General features: G+C 48.7%; 1 protein-coding gene across 2 annotated transcripts in view; it reads left to right on the top strand.

Moving 5' to 3' along the window:
- The window catches only part of DOCK11 (dedicator of cytokinesis 11), a 981,167-nt gene that overhangs the window by 549,028 nt on the left and 412,404 nt on the right, over window positions 1-19,735 (top strand). For both annotated transcript variants that reach the window (XM_063937505.1, XM_063937504.1), the window contains one exon: window positions 2,776-2,876. In XM_063937505.1, coding sequence (XP_063793575.1) covers window positions 2,776-2,876 — 101 coding nt within the window. The remainder of the gene's footprint in view (window positions 1-2,775; window positions 2,877-19,735) is intronic.

The raw sequence follows: 19,735 nt of genomic DNA, 5'->3' as shown, positions 1-19,735 counted from the left end.
TTGTACAGTGTGATTGGTGTGGCTGGTATGAGTCTTACCCGGGATTCAAAATCCTTCCTTATTGTGTACGCTCGTCCGGGCACAGTATCCTAACTGAGGCTTGGAGGAGGGTCATAGGGGGAGGAGCCAGTGCACACCACCTGATCCTAAAGCTTTTACTTTTGTGCCCTGTCTCCTGCGGAGCCGCTGATCCCCATGGTCCTGACGGAGTCCCCAGCATCCACTACGGACTACGAGAAATAGAATTATCGGTAAGTAAATTCTTATTTTTAATTGCACATGTTGTTTATTTTTTGCACACTCATATGTTTTAGTCTATTAAACAAGTCCTTTATTTATTTTCTTTATTCATGTTTTTTTAATTTTAGTTCATCTGGAAAGGAACCAAATTTTAATCATTATAAAGCACTTTATATTTAATGTTTGGATTACGGGATGTACATATCATGAGGGCCGAGGTGGTTGTGAGAGACACTTCCGGGTATGGTTGGCGGCTATGTATCTAGGATGGTTGGCGGAAGTAGGAGCCGCACAAACCACAGCACTTCCGGCCTCGATTAGGACGACGAGACGGGCGGAAGCGAAAGGCCGGGATCTCGCGGCTTTGGTTTCCATGGGTACCGGCGGTGAGGTGGGCGGAAGCCGATGTCTGTGGCTTCCGATTCGGGTTGGCACACACGCTAGGGAGGTTGGCGGAAATGAGCCGCATAACGCTGGCATTTTCAGTTGAAGTCCGCGATCCCGGAAGTGACGTAACACAACCACGGTCAGCCCCTTAACAGGATTGGAGGACCTTGTAGTCATGGAAACACACAGCTCTTTAGGATAATTACATCAGAATGAGGATTGGCTGAATACAAGTTTAAATTCGGATTCAACAGACTACCCCTCATCTCACCTTGAAAAAGACCTGCAGCAAAGCAGGTGGAAACGCGTTGGTTATTGAGGGGTCAGCAGTGGACCTTGCAGCTTCTGTGGTTACATCTGGGTTACAGAACTTTTGGCAGGAACGGAATCCAGTCAGCTTATCCGGAGAGGCGATTGGACATTTTAAGAACTTGTTTGGGAATCTCTTGGTAGTTCCCAGACCTGCTGGTAATTATTCTGACTCCCCACCCACAGAGACTGGGACAGTCCTACATGCCATTGTATATTTTGTCCCATTATTTGTCATGTTTGTATGTCAGTATTAAAATATGTTGTTACTGTGCTACACATGATATTCCTTTTTCCTTTTTCACATGGGAATATATAAAAAGAGGAACAAATATTGAGGAAGAATCCTCCCGTCCATCTAATTTTAAAGATCAGGAACTTTCACAAATTCTCTTTTTGCACTTTGGTATCACAATTGTGTTATTTCTGTGACCGCACCTAGTCACTTTAACGTGTCATAATTGTCATTAGCGCCTGAGGAAGGACATCCCCATCACCTACAAATAACTATTGCCACTTTGGAGTTGTTTGGAGAAAAACTCCCTGGGGTCTGTCTCACCTCTGGGCTGCTTCTCTATGGTTGTTGCGCAATTCCAGATTGTCTAATTAGAACACTCTATAGTATATCTGGTTAACAAAACTGATGGCCTGTGCCTGGAGTCGGGGTTATAGAGGAGAGAAACCGTGCTTCTTGGGATATGCTGAAAGCTGTAACTATTTAGTGCCCGGATTTCTGATCCACCACCTACAACCCCGATGTTCCCTATGGATGCTATGTACTTCGCAGAAAGAGAGATATCAAAGATAAGTCTACCATAACGCTTCTTTTATTCATAAACAAAATTAAACTGACCAGTATTTGAGGGGGGAAAAATAAACATTGTCATTTAATGAAAGAGATACTGTATCCCCTAAAAGACAGGGGGGGGGGAATCAGTATGAATCCTGGCGGTCAGAAGACCAACACCGGAATCCCAACAGCTGGAATACCGGCGGCAAGCGCAACAAGTCTCCTCACGGGCTCGCTGTGCTCGCCATGCTTCAGGCCCGGTGGCGACCTTAGGTCGCCACACTAATATCTACCCCCTCGGGTGGTGGCATGGACCACCCCCCAAGTTGGGATTCCAGGCGGCGGTCGGGATTTTGACCACCGTCATTTCAGCAGGTGTCGGGATTCCGACCTCCGGGATCCCGACAGCCAGCAAATTGACTGCATACCAAGGGGGAATACAATTGCAGACAGGAAATGTAAAAAGCAGTAGGTTTTGGTATTCAGTTACAGGACAAAAAAAGTGGGATCACTGTGTCTTTTTTCACACACCTCCAGAGCGAGTCTGATTTTTCCTAAAATCATTCTTTTTTGGAAACATCAGTGGGACTTGCTGTAGGACCTTGAGAGTTGTAAGATGGAGAGTGGTAAGATGGAGGGGAGACCACAGAACATTACATTTTTTTCACATCACCTGGCACATATACAGTGGCTTATCTATATTGGGTGCATGGTATGTGGTTCACCCAAGGGGGCCACGTCGCTTACCCTCCACTGATTGAACTTACCTGGCAGTCCCTGTTACAGAAATCACTGGGAAAATGGTGAAATTGTAATATTCCAAGAGACATGTGCACATGCATTAGCGATATCACTGAGAAAATGACGGCAAAACCATTTTCTCAAATATATGCACAGAAAAGCCTTCACTGTATATGAGCTGCGCAGCAGGGCGGGAGGGGTGCTCAGAGACTGCCCCCTCCTCTAATATACTGTACATTGCTCTATTTTACTAGCCATTTATTAGAAGTACCCTTTATTGCCTTAATTACTTTTTTTTGTTCCACAAGGTTACAGCTCCCCGTTTTCCAGTGGCTGCATGAAAAGAGAGGACTCACGAGGCTCAATCTGTACCGATGGGATGACTGAACCCAGTATGAATGGGGAAAATGTAATGTCCACATTGCTGGTTCCAGTTTTGCATACTGTAAATTTAGTCTACTGTAGTAGAATACGCATCTTTATTCAAGCACCAAATGTAGGGAACATTGTGAGCAGGTTCCAGACTATGCAGGCATGGGGAAAAGGATAACTTGGGGGGACATAGTTATGGACAAATCATTTTAGCAGATTACTGTCTTGTCAGGGGAGTTACAGAGATGGCAGCACACTGTGTATTCTTGGTCCAATGCAAGGTTGTACTAGACCACAGGAGTATAGGGAAAACCCCCAGGGGTGGGGAGTGGGGGATGCTACCTCTTTCTCTAGGGATCAGGTTCCAGACTGTGCACTTGAATTATACATTGTACATGGTACCTTATACTGCACAGGACTATGGTGTATTTCTCTTACGTCCTAGAGGATACCGGGGTCCACATTAGTACCATGGGTATAGACTGGTCCACTAAGAGCCTTGGGCACTTTAAGAAATCAATAGTGTGCACTGGCTCCTCCCTCAATGCCCCTCCTACCAGACTCAGTTTAGAAAATGTGCGCGGAGGAGCCGGTCACAGCTAGGGGAGCTCCTGAAGAGTTTTCTGCATTTATTTTCGGTTTGTTGCTTTACAGGCATTGCTGGGTGGCACCAGCATGCCTGCTTCGTGGGACTTAGGGGGGGGAGAACGGCCCAACTTCCTAAAGAGTTAATTGTCCCGTTTTTCCACTGACAGGACACTGAGGTCCTGAGGGAGTCATTCGCAAGCCCCACCAGGGCGAGCGTACCCTCTCGCAGCACGCCGCCATCCCGAACAGAGCCAGAAGAAAGAAGAGTGGTGAGTAGAACGCTGGCGTCACCGGTTAGCGGGTCGCCGGCGGTAATGGCGGCACACGGGTAGTAGCGCAGCGCTGACATGCAGGCTGCGCTCCGGGGCTCAGGAGGACATGCGGTGAGTGTGTCCTGCTGGGAGGGGCGCGCAGAGCCACCAATAAATACTCACACTGGCAAATAGCTTCACAAGGGTTCTAACCCTTTGTTAAGCAAACCACAAACCTCAGGCCAGTATAAAAAAAACTGGAAACTGTGCACCATTACGGGGGCGGGGCTTCACTATGAGCGGATCCAGCAGCTCACAAGCGCCATTTTCCCTCTGCAGCCTACACATCACAGGGAAGCGCAGCTCCTCCACAAAGACTCCACGTCTCCTCAGCGGTACCAGGGGTCTTAGAAAGGGGTGGGGGGGTGAGTGTTGTAGAATACTAAGCCCTCTTAAGGGACTTAGTGTGGCAACCTATCTGAGTTTACTTGGCAAAAAGGGTGCGGTGTGGCTGGCTCCATTTTCTGTGTCTCCCTGCGGGCTCTTTGTGGGTTAAACTGTGTTTTCACCTTCTGTGTGTGGGTGTGTGTGTATACCTTGACGCTACCATGCCCAGGACTGTGTTTCCTGCACAGTTGAATGTTTCTCCTCCCCGGGAGACTCGCTACCATGTACCCAGAATAGTACACATTCTCAGGCTAGTGGGTCAGAACCCCCATGGTTAGATTCCGTTAAGTGGATATCTAATATTTCTACTAAAATATCCCATACTGAGAAAGAGACGCAATTCTTAAGACAGTCTATGGATGACCTGATGAATAGAGATTCAGTTCCCATACCAGCGTCTCAGGCCCCTGCCATTTGCCCACAAAAGCGTATTCTGGCCCAGCTCATGCAGGCTGATACTAATGACGATACGTCAGACACAGAGGAGGGTGAAGTGAATGCGAGTGGGGAAGATGCAGTCCTGTCACAAGGAATACAGGCACTGATAGAAACTATCAGAAATGTCCTGCACATTCCTGACAAGGTGGCGGAGGTAGAGGAGGAATCTTATTTTAATGTAAAAAAGAAATCCTCAGCTACTTTTCCTGCATGAAAGAAATTGGATGCTCTGTTTGAAGAAACTTGGGCTAATCCCGACAAAAAGTTTCAGATCCCTAAAAGATTAATTACATCCTTTCCCTTTCCTCTGGAAGATAGAAAGAAATGGGAAAACCCTCCGATTGTGGACGCATCGGTATCTAGGTTGTCACGTGAGATAGTCTTACCTGTTCCTGGGGCAGCATCCTTAAAGGGCACGGCTGACTGCGAGATTGAGACCACTCTCAAATCCTTATACACTGCTGCTGGGATGGCCCAGAGACCCGCTATTGCTTGTGCATGGATCACTAAGGCCATAGCTAAATGGTCAGGTGGACTACAGATGCGGATTCCAGGAAGGTTGTGAAAAGCCTGCCATTCACAGGTGAGGCCCTTTTTGGAGATGAACTGGATACATGGATATCCAAGGCTACGGCGGGTAAGTCTACATACCTTCCTTCCGTAGCACCCCCAGCTAGGAAAACCTACTCTGCTCCAACTCTGCAGTCCTTTCGGACAGTAAAATTTAAAGGCAAATCCAAAGGTTCTTCTACAACCATCAAAGGCAATAGAGTTAAACCCAGAAAACCAGCAGCTGCAGGTTCTCAGGAACAGACCTCTGGTTCTGCTTCTGCAAAGCCTTCAGCATGACGGTGGACCACACTGCCTGGAAGACAGGTAGGTGGGAGCCCGGTTACGTTATTTCTCATACGTCCTAGAGGATGCTGGGGACACCAAAAGAACCATGGGGTATAGACGGGATCCGCAGGAGACATGGGCACTTTAAGACTTTGAAAAGGGGTGTGCACTAGCTCCTCCCTCTATGCCCCTCCTCCAGACTCCAGTTTAGAATTGTGCCCAGTGAGACTGGACGCACTACAGGGGAGCTCTACTGAGTTTCTCTGAAATTACTTTTCTCTGACGTCCTAGTGGATGCTGGGAACTCCGTAAGGACCATGGGGAATAGCGGCTCCGCAGGAGACTGGGCACAAAAGTAAAGCTTTAGGACTACCTGGTGTGCACTGGCTCCTCCCCCTATGACCCTCCTCCAAGCCTCAGTTAGATTTTTGTGCCCGGCCGAGAAGGGTGCACACTAGGGGCTCTCCTGAGCTTCTTAGTGAAAGTTTAGTTTTAGGTTTTTTATTTTCAGTGAGACCTGCTGGCAACAGGCTCACTGCATCGAGGGACTAAGGGGAGAAGAAGCGAACCTGCCTGCTTGCAGCCAGCTTGGGCTTCTTAGGCTACTGGACACCATTAGCTCCAGAGGGACCGAACACAGGCCCAGCCTCGGAGTCCGGTCCCAGAGCCGCGCCGCCGGCCCCCTTACAGAGCCAGAAGCAAGAAGAGGTCCGGAAAAATCGGCGGCAGAAGACATCAGTCTTCAACAAGGTAGCGCACAGCACTGCAGCTGTGCGCCATTGTTACTCAGGCACACTTCACACTTCGGTCACTGAGGGTGCAGGGCGCTAGGGGGGGGGCGCCCTGAGCAGCAATGTAAACACCTTGGCTGGCGAAAATACACCACATATAACCCCCAGGGCTATATGGATGTATTTTAACCCCTGCCAGAACTCACCAAAAAGCGGGAGAAAAGGCCGCCGAGAAGGGGGCGGAGCCTATCTCCTCAGCACACGGGCGCCATTTTCCATCACAGCTCCGCTGGAAGGACGTCTCCCTGACTCTCCCCTGCAGTCCTGCACTACAGAAAAGGGTAAAAAAGAGAGGGGGGCACTAATTTGGCGCATTTCTAATAATAACAGCAGCTATAAAGGGAAAAGCACGTTTTATAGTGGTATTCCTGTCTATATATAGCGCTCTGGTGTGTGCTGGCATACTCTCCCTCTGTCTCCCCAAAGGGCTAGTGGGGTCCTGTCCTCTATCAGAGCATTCCCTGTGTGTGTGCGGTGTGTCGGTACGATTGTGTCGACATGTTTGAGGAGGAAAATGAGATGGAGGCGGAGCAATTGCCTATTATAGAGTTGTCACCCCCTGCGGAGTCGACACCTGAGTGGCTGAGCTTATGGAAGGAATTGCGTGACAGTGTCAGTTCTTTACGAAAGACAGTTGACGACATGAGACAGCCGGCTACTCAGCTTGTGCCTGTCCAGGGGTCTCAAACGCCATCAGGGGCTTTAAAACGCCCGTTACCTCAAATGGCAGACACAGACACGGATACTGACTCCAGTGTCGATGATGAGGAGACAAACGTGACTTCCAGTAGGGCCACACGTTACATGATTGAAGCAATGAAAAATGTATTGCATATCTCTGATAATACAAGTACCACTAAAAATGGTATTATGTTTGGTGAGAAAAAACTGCCTGTAGTTTTTCCTGTAATAGGGCACGTTGGGAAACACCCCCTAGGGTGGATAAAGCGCTCACACGCTTGTCTAAACAGGTAGCACTACCCTCTCCTGATACGGCCGCCCTAAAGGAACCTGCCGATAGAAAGCAGGAAAATATCCTAAAATGTATATACACTCACACGGGTGTTATACTGCGACCAGCAATCGCCTCAGCCTGGATGTGCAGTGCGGGCGTGGCGTGGTCAGATTCCCTGACTGAAAATATTGATACCCTAGATAGGGACAGTATATTACTGACTATAGAGCATTTGAAAGATGCATTTTTATATATGCGTGATGCACAGAGGGATATTTGCCGACTGGCATCAAGAGTTAGCGCGCTGTCCATTTCTGCAAGAAGAGGTTTATGGACGCGGCAGTGGTCAGGTGATGCGGATTCTAAAAGGCACATGGAAGTATTGCCTTATAAGGGGGAGGAGTTATTTGGGGTAGGTCCATCAGACCTGGTAGCCACGGCAACTGCTGGAAAATCCACATTTTTACCCCAGGTAGCTTCTCAACCTAAGAAGACGCCGTATTATCAGGCGCAGTCCTTTCGGCCCCATAAGGGCAAGCGGGCAAAAGGCGCCTCATTTCTGCCCCGTGGCAGAGGGAGAGGAAAAAGGCTGCAGCAAACAGCCAGTTCCCAGGAACAAAAGCCCTCTCCCGCCTCCGCAAAGTCCTCAACATGACGCTGGGGCTTTACAAGCGGACTCAGGCACGGTGGGGGCCCGTCTCAAGAAGTTCAGTGCGCAGTGGGCCCACTCGCAAGTGGACCCCTGGATCCTTCAGGTGGTATCTCAGGGGTACAAATTGGAATTTGAGACGTCTCCCCCTCGCCGTTTCCTAAAGTCTGCTTTACCGACGTCTCCCTCAGACAGGGAGGCAGTATTGCAAGCCATTCACAAGCTGTATTCCCAGCAGGTGATAATCAAGGTACCCCTCCTGCAACAGGGAAAGGGGTACTATTCCACCCTATTTGTGGTACCGAAGCCGGACGGCTCGGTGAGACCAATTTTAAATCTAAAATCCTTGAACACTTACATACAAAGGTTCAAATTCAAGATGGAGTCACTCAGAGCAGTGATTGCAAACCTGGAAGAAGGGGACTATATGGTCTCTCTGGACATCAAAGATGCTTACCTACATGTCCCAATTTACCCTTCTCACCAAGGGTACCTCAGGTTTGTGGTACAGAACTGTCACTATCAGTTTCAGACGCTGCCGTTTGGATTGTCCACGGCACCCCGGGTCTTTACCAAGGTAATGGCCGAAATGATGATACTCCTTCGAAAGAAGGGAGTTTTAGTTATCCCTTACTTGGACGATCTCCTGATAAGGGCAAGATCCAGGGAACAGTTGGAAGTCGGGGTAGCACTATCTCAGATAGTGCTGCGGCAGCACGGTTGGATTCTCAATATTCCAAAATCGCAGCTGATCCCGACGACACGCCTTCTATTCCTAGGGATGATCCTGGACACAGTCCAGAAAAAGGTGTTTCTCCCGGAGGAGAAAGCCAGGGAGTTATCCGAGCTAGTCAGAAATCTCCTAAAACCAGGCCAAGTCTCAGTGCATCAATGCACAAGGGTCCTGGGAACGATGGTGGCTTCTTACGAAGCAATCCCATTCGGCAGATTCCACGCAAGAACCTTCCAGTGGGATCTGCTAGACAAATGGTCCGGGTCGCATCTTCAGATGCATCAGCGGATAATCTTGTCACCAAGGACAAGGGTGTCCCTCCTGTGGTGGTTGCAGAGTGCTCATCTTCTAGAGGGCCGCAGATTCGGCATTCAGGACTGGGTCCTGGTGACCACGGATGCCAGCCTAAGAGGCTGGGGAGCAGTCACACAGGGAAGAAATTTCCAGGGCTTGTGGTCAAGCCTGGAGACATCACTTCACATAAATATCCTGGAGCTAAGGGCCATCTACAATGCTCTAAGCCTAGCAAGACCTCTGCTTCAAGGTCAGCCGGTGCTGATCCAGTCAGACAACATCACGGCAGTCGCCCACGTAAACAGACAGGGCGGCACAAGAAGCAGGAGGGCAATGGCAGAAGCTGCAAGGATTCTTCGCTGGGCGGAAAATCATGTGATAGCACTGTCAGCAGTGTTCATTCCGGGAGTGGACAACTGGGAAGCAGACTTCCTCAGCAGACACGACCTCCACCCGGGAGAGTGGGGACTTCACCCAGAAGTCTTCCACATGATTGTGAACCGTTGGGAAAAACCAAAGGTGGACATGATGGCGTCCCGCCTCAACAAAAAACTAGGCAGGTATTGCGCCAGGTCAAGGGACCCTCAGGCAATAGCTGTGGACGCTCTGGTAACACCGTGGGTGTACCAGTCAGTGTACGTGTTCCCTCCTCTGCCTCTCATACCCAAAGTACTGAGAATCATAAGAAGGAGAGGAGTAAGGACTATACTCGTGGCTCCGGATTGGCCAAGAAGGACTTGGTACCCGGAGCTTCAAGAGATGCTCACAGAGGACCCGTGGCCTCTACCTCTAAGAAGGGATCTGCTCCAGCAGGGACCCTGTCTGTTCCAAGACTTACCGCGGCTGCGTTTGACGGCATGGCGGTTGAACGCCGGATCCTGAAGGAAAAAGGCATTCCGGATGAAGTCATCCCTACCCTGATCAAAGCCAGGAAGGATGTAACCGCACAACATTATCACCGTATTTGGCGTAAATATGTTGCGTGGTGCGAGGCCAGGAAGGCCCCTACAGAGGAATTTCAACTGGGTCGGTTCCTGCATTTCCTGCAAACAGGACTGTCTATGGGCCTAAAATTAGGGTCCATTAAGGTTCAAATTTCGGCCCTGTCGATTTTCTTCCAGAAAGAACTGGCTTCAGTTCCTGAAGTTCAGACGTTTGTCAAGGGGGTACTGCATATACAGCCTCCTTTTGTGCCTCCAGTGGCACCTTGGGATCTCAATGTAGTTTTGGGGTTCCTAAAATCACATTGGTTTGAACCACTCACCACTGTGGACTTAAAATATCTCACATGGAAAGTGGTAATGCTGTTGGCCCTGGCTTCAGCCAGGCGTGTCTCAGAATTGGCGGCTTTATCCTATAAAAGCCCTTACCTAATTTTTCATACGGACAGGGCAGAATTGAGGACTCGTCCTCAATTTCTCCCTAAGGTGGTTTCAGCGTTTCACCTGAACCAGCCTATTGTGGTACCTGCGGCTACTAGGGACTTGGAGGACTCCAAGTTGCTGGACGTAGTCAGGGCCCTGAAAATATATGTTTCCAGGACGGCTGGAGTCAGGAAATCTGACTCGCTGTTTATCCTGTATGCACCCAACAAGCTGGGTGCTCCTGCTTCTAAGCAGACTATTGCTCGTTGGATTTGTAGTACAATTCAGCTTGCACATTCTGTGGCAGGCCTGCCACAGCCAAAATCTGTAAAAGCCCATTCCACAAGGAAGGTGGGCTCATCTTGGGCGGCTGCCCGAGGGGTCTCGGCGTTACAACTTTGCCGAGCAGCTACTTGGTCAGGGGCAAACACGTTTGCTAAATTCTACAAATTTGATACCATGGCTGAGGAGGACCTGGAGTTCTCTCATTCGGTGCTGCAGAGTCATCCGCACTCTCCCGCCCGTTTGGGAGCTTTGGTATAATCCCCATGGTCCTTACGGAGTTCCCAGCATCCACTAGGACGTCAGAGTAAATAAGAATTTACTTACCGATAATTCTATTTCTCGTAGTCCGTAGTGGATGCTGGGCGCCCATCCCAAGTGCGGATTGTCTGCAATACTTGTACATAGTTATTGTTACAAAAATCGGGTTATTATTGTTGTGAGCCATCTTTCCAGAGGCTCCTCTGTTATCATGCTGTTAACTGGGTTCAGATCACAGGTTATACAGGTTGAGTATCACATATCCAAATATTCCGAAATACGGAATATTCCGAAATACGGACTTTTTTGAGTGAGAGTGAGATAGTGAAACCTTTGTTTTCTGATGGCTCAATGTACACAAACTTTGTTTAATACACAAAGTTATTAAAAATATTGTATTAAATGACCTTCAGGCTGTGTGTATAAGGTGTATATGAAACATAAATGAATTGTGTGAATGTAGACACACTTTGTTTAATGCACAAAGTTATAAAAAATATTGGCTAAAATTACCTTCAGGCTGTGTGTATAAGGTGTATATGACACATAAATGCATTCTGTGCTTATATTTAGGTCCCATCGCTATGATATCTCATTATGGTATGCAATTATTCCAAAATACGGAAAAATCCCATATCCAAAATACCCCTGGTCCCGAGCATTTTGGATAAGGGATACTCAACCTGTACGGTGTGATTGGTGTGGCTGGTATGAGTCTTACCCGGGATTCAAAATCCTTCCTTATTGTGTACGCTCGTCCGGGCACAGTATCCTAACTGAGGCTTGGAGGAGGGTCATAGGGGGAGGAGCCAGTGCACACCAGGTAGTCCTAAAGCTTTACTTTTGTGCCCAGTCTCCTGCGGAGCCGCTATTCCCCATGGTCCTTACGGAGTTCCCAGCATCCACTACGGACTACGAGAAAAAGAATTATCGGTAAGTAAATTCTTATTTTTTTTTAGGTTTTTTATGTTCAGGGAGGCTGCTGGTAACAACCTCCCTGCTTCGTGGGACTGAGGGGAGAGAAGTATGACCCACTCCTAGTGAGTTCAAGGGCTCTGCTTCTGGCTACAGGACACCATTAGCTCCTGAGGGTTTGATCGCTGGGTACGCTCAGATGCTCGCTCCCACAGCCGGCCGTCACCCCCCTCACAGTCAGAAGAATATGAGTAGAAGAAGAAAGAAGACTTCAGTGACAGCTTTTCCCTGAGGTACCGCGCAGCGGACGGACGCTGCGCTCCAAGCTCCCGCTCACACACACACAGCACGACGGGGCGCAGGGGGGCGCCCTGGGCAGCTTAAATTACCTCAGCAAAAGTTTGGCAAGAGGGGACATTAGTGTAAGACACTGTCCTAACCCCCACCGGTTTAATCAGTATTATAAAAGAGCGGGACGGAAGCGCGCCATTAAGGGGGCGAAGCTTCGTCCCCACAGCTCACTCGGCGCCATTTCCTCTCCACTGGGTGCAGAGACGCTGGTCCTTCCTCACACTGCTGAACAAGTATCAGGGTGCAAAACAAGGGGTGGGGGGGGGGGGGGGGTCAGGTTAATTGGTGCAATATTATATAATATGAAAGCACTACAGGTCTGGGGCATTTTAGTTAACGCTTCTGACCCATTGATTTGGCGCTGGGGTGTGAGCTGGCAAACTCCCTCTGTGTCTCTCTGACAGGCTTCTCTGTGGGTCTGTCCCCTATAAGCCCAGTGTGTCTGTGGGTGTGTATTACACGTGTGACGGCATGTCTGAGGCTGAGTGCTCTTCACAGGAGGAGACTGTATTAGAGACGCATAAGGCAGTGGGGGTGACCATGTCGGCACCGCCGACTCCTGATTGGGTAAATGTATTGAATGCTTTGAATGCTAATGTAGCTCGTATTAGTAAAAGATTGGACAAGTCTGAGTCTCAGCCCCAAGCATGGAAAAAATCTGTGGAAGATATGTTATTGCAAGTTCAGGTCCCCTCGGGGTCACAGAAACGTACGTTTACCCAGTTGGCAGACACTGATACCGACACAGCCACTGAGTCCAGTGTCGACTATAGTGATTCCAGATTAGATCCAGAATTGGCAAAGAGCATTCAGTACATGATTGTGGCTATTAAAGAGTTATTGCATATCACTGAAGACTCTGCTGTTCCGGATAAAAGGGTCTGTATGTATAAGGAAAAGAAACTTGAAGTAACGTTTCCTCCCTCTCATGAACTAAATACTTTATTTGATAAAGTCTGGGAAAGTCCTGACAGAAAATTTCAGATTCCCAAAAGGATTCCGGTAGTTTATCCGTTTCCCACTGGGGATAGGGAAAAGTGGGAGTCACCCCCCATTGTGGACAAGGCCCTATCGCGGTTGTCTAAAAAGTTGGCTCTTCCGTCACCTGACACGGCAGCCCTTAATGACCCTGCAGATCGTAGGCAGGAAGCTACGTTAAAATCCATTTATACAACCACAGGTACACTACTCAGACCAGTCATTGCCTCTGCGTGGGTGAGTAGTGCTATTGAAAAGTGGGCAGATAACTTGTCATCCGACATAGATACCCTAGATAGGGATAACATCCCCTTGACGCTGGGTTATATCAAGGACGCGGCAGTTTACCTAAAGGAAGCTGTGAGGGATATTGGCCTTTTGGGATCAAAGGCCAATGCCATGGCTGTCTCAGCTAGACGAGCTTTGTGGATTCATCAGGGGAATGCTGATACTGACTCTAAGAAAAATATGGAAGCTTTACCGTACAAAGGTGGTGTCTTGTTTGGTGATGGCCTCGCTGATTTGGTATCTACGGCTACCGCGGGTAAGTCATAATTTTTGCCTTATGTGCCTTCGCAGCAAAAGAAGACACACCACTATCAAATGCAGTCCTTTTGGCCCAATAAATACAAGAAAGGGCGAGGTTCTTCCTTCCTTGCTTCTAGAAAGGGTAAAAGATTACCAGCCGTGGCGGGTTCCCAGGAGCAGAAGTCCTCCTTGACTTCTGCCAAATCCAGCGCATGATGCTGGGGCTCCTCTGCGGGAGTCCGCACCGGTGGGGGCACGTCTCAAACTCTTCAGTCAGTTCTGGGTTTGTTCGGACCTGGATCCATGGGTTTTACAAATATTATCCCTAGGGTACAAATTGGAGTTTGAAGACGTCCCCCCTCACCGATTTTTTTAAATCGGCCTTGCCAGTTTCTCTTCCGGACAGGGAGGTAATTTGCAACGCCATACAATAGTTGTGTCAAAATCAGGTTATCGTCAGGGTTCCCCAGTCACAACAGGGAGAAGGCTTTTATTCAAGTCTATTTGTGGTTCCGAAGCCGGATGGCTCGGTCAGGCCAATCCTGAACCTGAAATCCCTCAATTTCTACCTGCAAAGATTCAAATTCAAAATGGAGTCTCTCCGAGCAGTGATCTCCAGTCTGGAGGAAGGGGATTTTATGGTGTCGGTGGACATAACAGATGCCTACTTACATGTTCCCATTTATCCTCCACATCAGGCTTACCTGAGGTTTGCAATTCAGGATTGTCATTACCAGTTTCAGACGTTGCCGTTTGGTCTCTCCACGGCTCCGAGGATTTTCTTCAAAGTAATGGCGGAAATGATGGTTCTCCTTCGCAAGCAAGGAGTCACAATTATCCCGTACTTGGACGATCTCCTGATAAAGGCGAGATCCAGGGACCAGTTGGTGAAAAACGTTGCCCTGTCCCTGACAGTTCTTCAACAACACGGTTGGCTCCTGAACTTGCCAAAATCAGTTGATTCCGGCAACGAGGTTGTCATTTTTAGGGATGATACTGGACACAGAGCTACAGAGAATTTTTCTTCCGGTGGAAAAGGCTCAGGAACTTCAGAGCCTGGTCAAACAAATTCTGAAACCACCAAGAGTGTCAATCTATCAGTGCACTCGGTTGTTGGGGAAGATGGTGGCGACCTACGAGGCCATTCAGTTTGGCAGATTCCATGCCAGAGTATTTCAGTGGGACCTGTTGGACAAGTGGTCCGGATCCCACCTGCACATGAACCGGAAGATAGTCCTGTCTTCAAAGACCAGAATATCACTCCTGTGGTGGCTGCACAGCTCTCACCTCCTGGAGGGGCGCAGGTTCGGGATCCAGGACTGGATCCTAATAACCACGGATGCAAGTTTCCGAGGATGGGGTGCAGTCACGCAAGGGGTAAACTTCCAAGGAAAATGGTCAATCCAGGAAACTTGTCTCCACATAAACGTTCTGGAGTTAAGGGCTATTTACAACGGCCTTGTCTAGGCGGAACATCTTCTTCACAATCTGCCCATGCTGATCCAATCGGACAATAGCGTACATAAACCGCCAGGGCGGAACAAAAATCAGAGCGGCAATGGCAGAAGTCACAAAGGTTCTCCGCTCGGCAGAGAAGCATACAAGAGCGCTGTCAGCGATCTTCATTCCAGGAGTGGACAACTGGGAAGCAGACTTCCTCAGCAGACACGATCTCCATCCAGGAGAATGGAGCCTCCATCAAGAGGTCTTCACAGAGGTGACAAGTCGTTGGGGAATTCCTCACATAGACATGATGTCGTCGCGCCTCAACAAAAAGCTTCAGAGATATTGTTCCAGGTCCAGGGACCCCAAGCAATAGCAGTGGATGCACTGGTGACACTATGGGTGTTTCCGTCGGTGTATGTGTTCCCTCCACTTCCTCTCATTTCAAAAGTTCTAAAGATCATAAGAAGAACAAAGGTTCAAGCAATCCTCATTGTCCCAGACTGGCCAAGGAGGGCTTGGTATCCAGATCTTCAGGAATTACTCATAGGAGATCCCTGGCCTCTTCCACTACGCGAGGACCTGTTACAGCAGGGGCCGTGCGTATACCAGGACTTACCGCGGCTATGTTTGACGGCATGGCGGTTGAACGCCAGATCCTACCACGGAAGGGTATTCCCAGTGAAGTCATTCCCACACTTATTCAGGCCAGGATGGGAGTAACGTCTAAACATTACCACACCGCATTTGGAGGAAGTATGTGTCTTTTCTCCATTTTCTACAAGCAGGTGTAGAGGCGAGCCTAAAGTTGGACTCAATTAAGGTTCAAATTTCAGCCTTCTCGGTTTTCTTTCAAAAGCAATTGGCCTCCCTACCAGAAGTTCAATCTTTCGTGAAGGGTGTGTTGCACATCCAACCTCCATTTGTGCCCCCTGTGGCGCCATGGGAACTTAACGTGGTGTTGCTGTCCCTTCAATCGCATTGGTTTGAGCCTTTACAGACGGTGGAGTTGAAGTTTCTCACTTGGAAAGTGGTCATCCTGTTGGCTTTGGCGTCCACAAGGCGGGTGTCTGAGTTAGCGGCCTTGTCTCACAAGAGCCCTTATTTAATCTTTCATGAAGATAGAGCAGAGTTGAGGACTCGGCAACAATTTCTGCCGAAGGTGGATTCATCTTTCCACATGAACCAACCTATTGTGGTGCCAGTGGCTACTCCCTCTTTCGTTGAGTCAAAATCTTTGGATGTGGTCAGAGCTCTGAAAATCTATGTCGCCAGAACGGCTCGGGTTAGGAAAACTGAAGCTCTGTTTGTCCTGTATGCTCCCAACAAGATTGGGTGTCCTGCTTCCAAACAGACCATTGCACGCTGGATCTGTAACACGATTCAGCATGCTTATTCCACGGCCGGATTACCATTACCGGAATCAGTGAAGGCCCATTCTACTAGAAAAGTGGGCTCTTCTTGGGCGGCTGCCCGAGGGGTCTCGGCATTGCAACTTTGCCGAGCTGCTACTTGGTCGGGTTCGAACACTTTTGCAAAGTTCTACAGGTTTGATACCCTGGCCGATGACGACCTCAAGTTTGGTCGATCGGTGCTGCAGAGTCATCCGCACTCTCCCGCCCGTTCTAGAGCTTTGGTATAACCCTATGGTTCTTTTGGTGTCCCCAGCATCCTCTAGGACGTATGAGCAAATAGGATTTTAATACCTACCGGTAAATCCTTTTCTCTTAGTCCGTATAGGATGCTGGGCACCCGTCCCAGTGCGTACTGTATCTGCAGTTATTAGTTCTGGTTACACGCATGTTGTGTTATGTTTATAGTCAGCCTGTTGTTGACATTGGCTCATGCCGTTGGCTTGGGTTCAGTTGAATGCCACGTTGTGCGGCGTGTTTGCAGTGTGTGCTGGTAGGAATATCACCTTAATTTAACAATAAATCCTTTCCTCTAAATTTGTTCGTCTCCCTGGGCACAGTTCCTATAACTGGAGTCTGGAGGAGGGGCATAGAGGGAGGAGCCAGTGCACACCCCTTTTCAAAGTCTTAAAGTGCCCATGTCTCCTGCGGATCCCGTCTATAACCCATGGTTCTTTTGGTGTCCCCAGCATCCTCTACGGACTAAGAGAAAAGGATTTACCGGTAGGTATTAAAATCCTATTTTCAGTCACATTTGGGCAACATCATGCCAGTATCCCTGGGTCAAAGACCTTATCGCCCAGGGATACAGACTGGATTTTCAGGAACACTCCCACCTCACAGATTCTTCAAATCAGGCTTACCAGCTTCTCCAGAAGCAGGTATGACTTTGCAGGCAGCAAAGGGACATTACAAAGAGTTATCAGAGGAATTATTTATTAAAAGAACACTGTTTAGGACACATGGGCACTCGCGAGGCTGGAGGAGAGAAAATTCCGTACGCAACGGAGGAAAGGGTTCTTCATTGTTAGGGCAATACGAATTTGGAATTCCCTGCCAGGGAAGGTGGTAATGGCGGACTCTGTAAATGAATTTAAAAAGGATTGGATACATTTCTGATTTAAAAAGATATCCAAGGTTATAACATTTAAAATATTGACGTTGATAATCCGGGTGTAACATGATTTATAGTTGTTAACTAGTCATAAAACATTACTTCTGCAGGTACATTATAATCGACTCAACATAATACAGGTTGAACATGATGGGCATTTTGCCTCTATTCAACCTGAATTACTATGGGGGTCATTCCGAGTTGTTTGCTCTGTCATTTTTTTCGCATCGCAGCGATTTTCCGCTTAGTGCGCATGCGCAATGTCCGCACTGCGACTGCGCCAAGTAAATTTGCTATGCAGTTAGATATTTTTACTCACGTTTTTTTCTTCGGTCTGGTGATCGTAATGTGATTGACAGGAAGTGGGTGTTTCTGGGCGGAAACAGGCCGTTTTATGGGTGTGTGCGGAAAAACGCTACCGTTTCTGGGAAAAACGCGGGAGTGGCTGAAGAAACGGAGGAGTGTCTGGGCGAACGCTGGGTGTGTTTGTGATGTCAAACCAGAAACGACAAGCACTGAACTGATCGCAGATGCCGAGTAAGTCTGGAGCTACTCAGAAACTGCTAAGAGGTGTGTGGTCGCAATTTTGAGAATCTTTCGTTCGCAATTTTAAGAAGCTAAGATTCACTCCCAGTAGGCGGCGGCTTAGCGTGTGCAAAGCTGCTAAAAGCAGCTTGCGAGCGAACAACTTGGAATGAGGGCCAATGTTACTATATTACTAATTCAGAAACTGGTACAAACTCAGGTCATTGTCCCAGTTCCACTTCAACTACAAAACAAAGGTTATTACTCCAAACTGTTTGTGGTACCGAAACCGGACGGTTCAATAAGGCCCATTTTAAACCTCAAGTCACTAAACCTGTACTTAAGGGTGTTCAAGTTCAAGATGGAGTCTCTGAGAGCGGTGATCTCAGGTCTTGAGGAGGGGGAATTTCTGGTGTCTCTGGACATCAAGGAAGCGTACCTTCATATTCCAATTTGGCCGCCTCATCAGGCTTACCTACGGTTTGCGCTACAGGACTATCACTACCAGTTCAAGGCCCTGCCATTTGGCCTCTCCACGGCACCGAGGGTATTCACCAAGGTAATGGCTGAGATGATGTTTCTCCTTCGCAAGCAAGGAGTGAACATAATACCGTACCTGGACGACCTGTTGAAAAAAGCACCATCCAGGGAGAGGTTGGACAGCATTGCCTTTTCAACCTGGCTACTCCAGGATCACGGGTGGATTCTGAACCTACCAATATCCCACCTGGAACCAACACGGAGGCTTCCATTCCTGGGGATGATACTGGATACGGAGGAACAGAGGGTATTCCTTCCATTGGAAAAGGCATTGGTAATCCAATCGATGGTGCGGGATGTTCTAAAATCAGCCCGGATATCGGTGCATCTATGCATTCGCCTTCTGGGGAAGATGGTAGACTCTTACGAGGCTCTGCAGTACGGAAGGTTTCATGCAAGGCCCTTCCAGCTGGATCTGATGGACAAATGGTTCAGATCATATCTTCACATGTACCAGAGGATACGTCTGTCGCCAAAAGCCATGATTTCTCTTACGTCCTAGAGGATGCTGGGGTCCAATTTAGTACCATAGGATATAGACGGGTTCTTTGGGAGCCACTGGCACTTTAAGAGTTTAATAGTGTGGGCTGGCCCCTCCCTTTATGCCCCTCCTACCATACTCAGTTTAGAAAATGTGCCTGGAGGAGCCGGTCACAGCTAGGGGAGCTCCTAGGAGTTTTTCTAGTTTTTTTTTTTTCTAAGAGTGTTTAAGTACAGGAAGGCTGCTGGCAACAGCCTCCCTGCTTCGTGGGACGTAGGGGGGGAGTAGGAATCAACTTCCTGAAGAGTTAATGGTTCTCTATCTCCGCTGACAGGACACTGAGCTCCTGAGGGTGCCGATCGCAAGCCCACAAGACGACCGCTCACTCACGCAGCACGGCTGCCACCCTCTAACAGAGCCAGAAGAAAGAAGTGTGGTGAGTACATCGCCGGCGTCCCGGTTAGCGGGTCGCCGGCGGGTATGGCGGCACAAGGGTAGGAGTGCAGCTTTGGAAGGCTGCGCTCCGGACAGCTCAGCAACACTTTGTGTAAGCGCTTTGAGGGGCGTCCTGAGCATGAACAATTCACCCTAAACTGGTCACTCAGCTAACAGGGGCTAATCCCGCTGTTAGCAACAAACACCTCAGGCCAGTATAAACAATTAGTGCAGGAAGCCGTGCTCCATTGCTAGAGGCGGGGCTTCCTCTCAGAGCATATCCA

Source organism: Pseudophryne corroboree, chromosome 8, assembly GCF_028390025.1.
Source record: "Pseudophryne corroboree isolate aPseCor3 chromosome 8, aPseCor3.hap2, whole genome shotgun sequence".
Taxonomy (NCBI): Eukaryota; Metazoa; Chordata; class Amphibia; order Anura; family Myobatrachidae; genus Pseudophryne; species Pseudophryne corroboree.
This window is presented reverse-complemented; position numbering and strand designations above follow the sequence as displayed.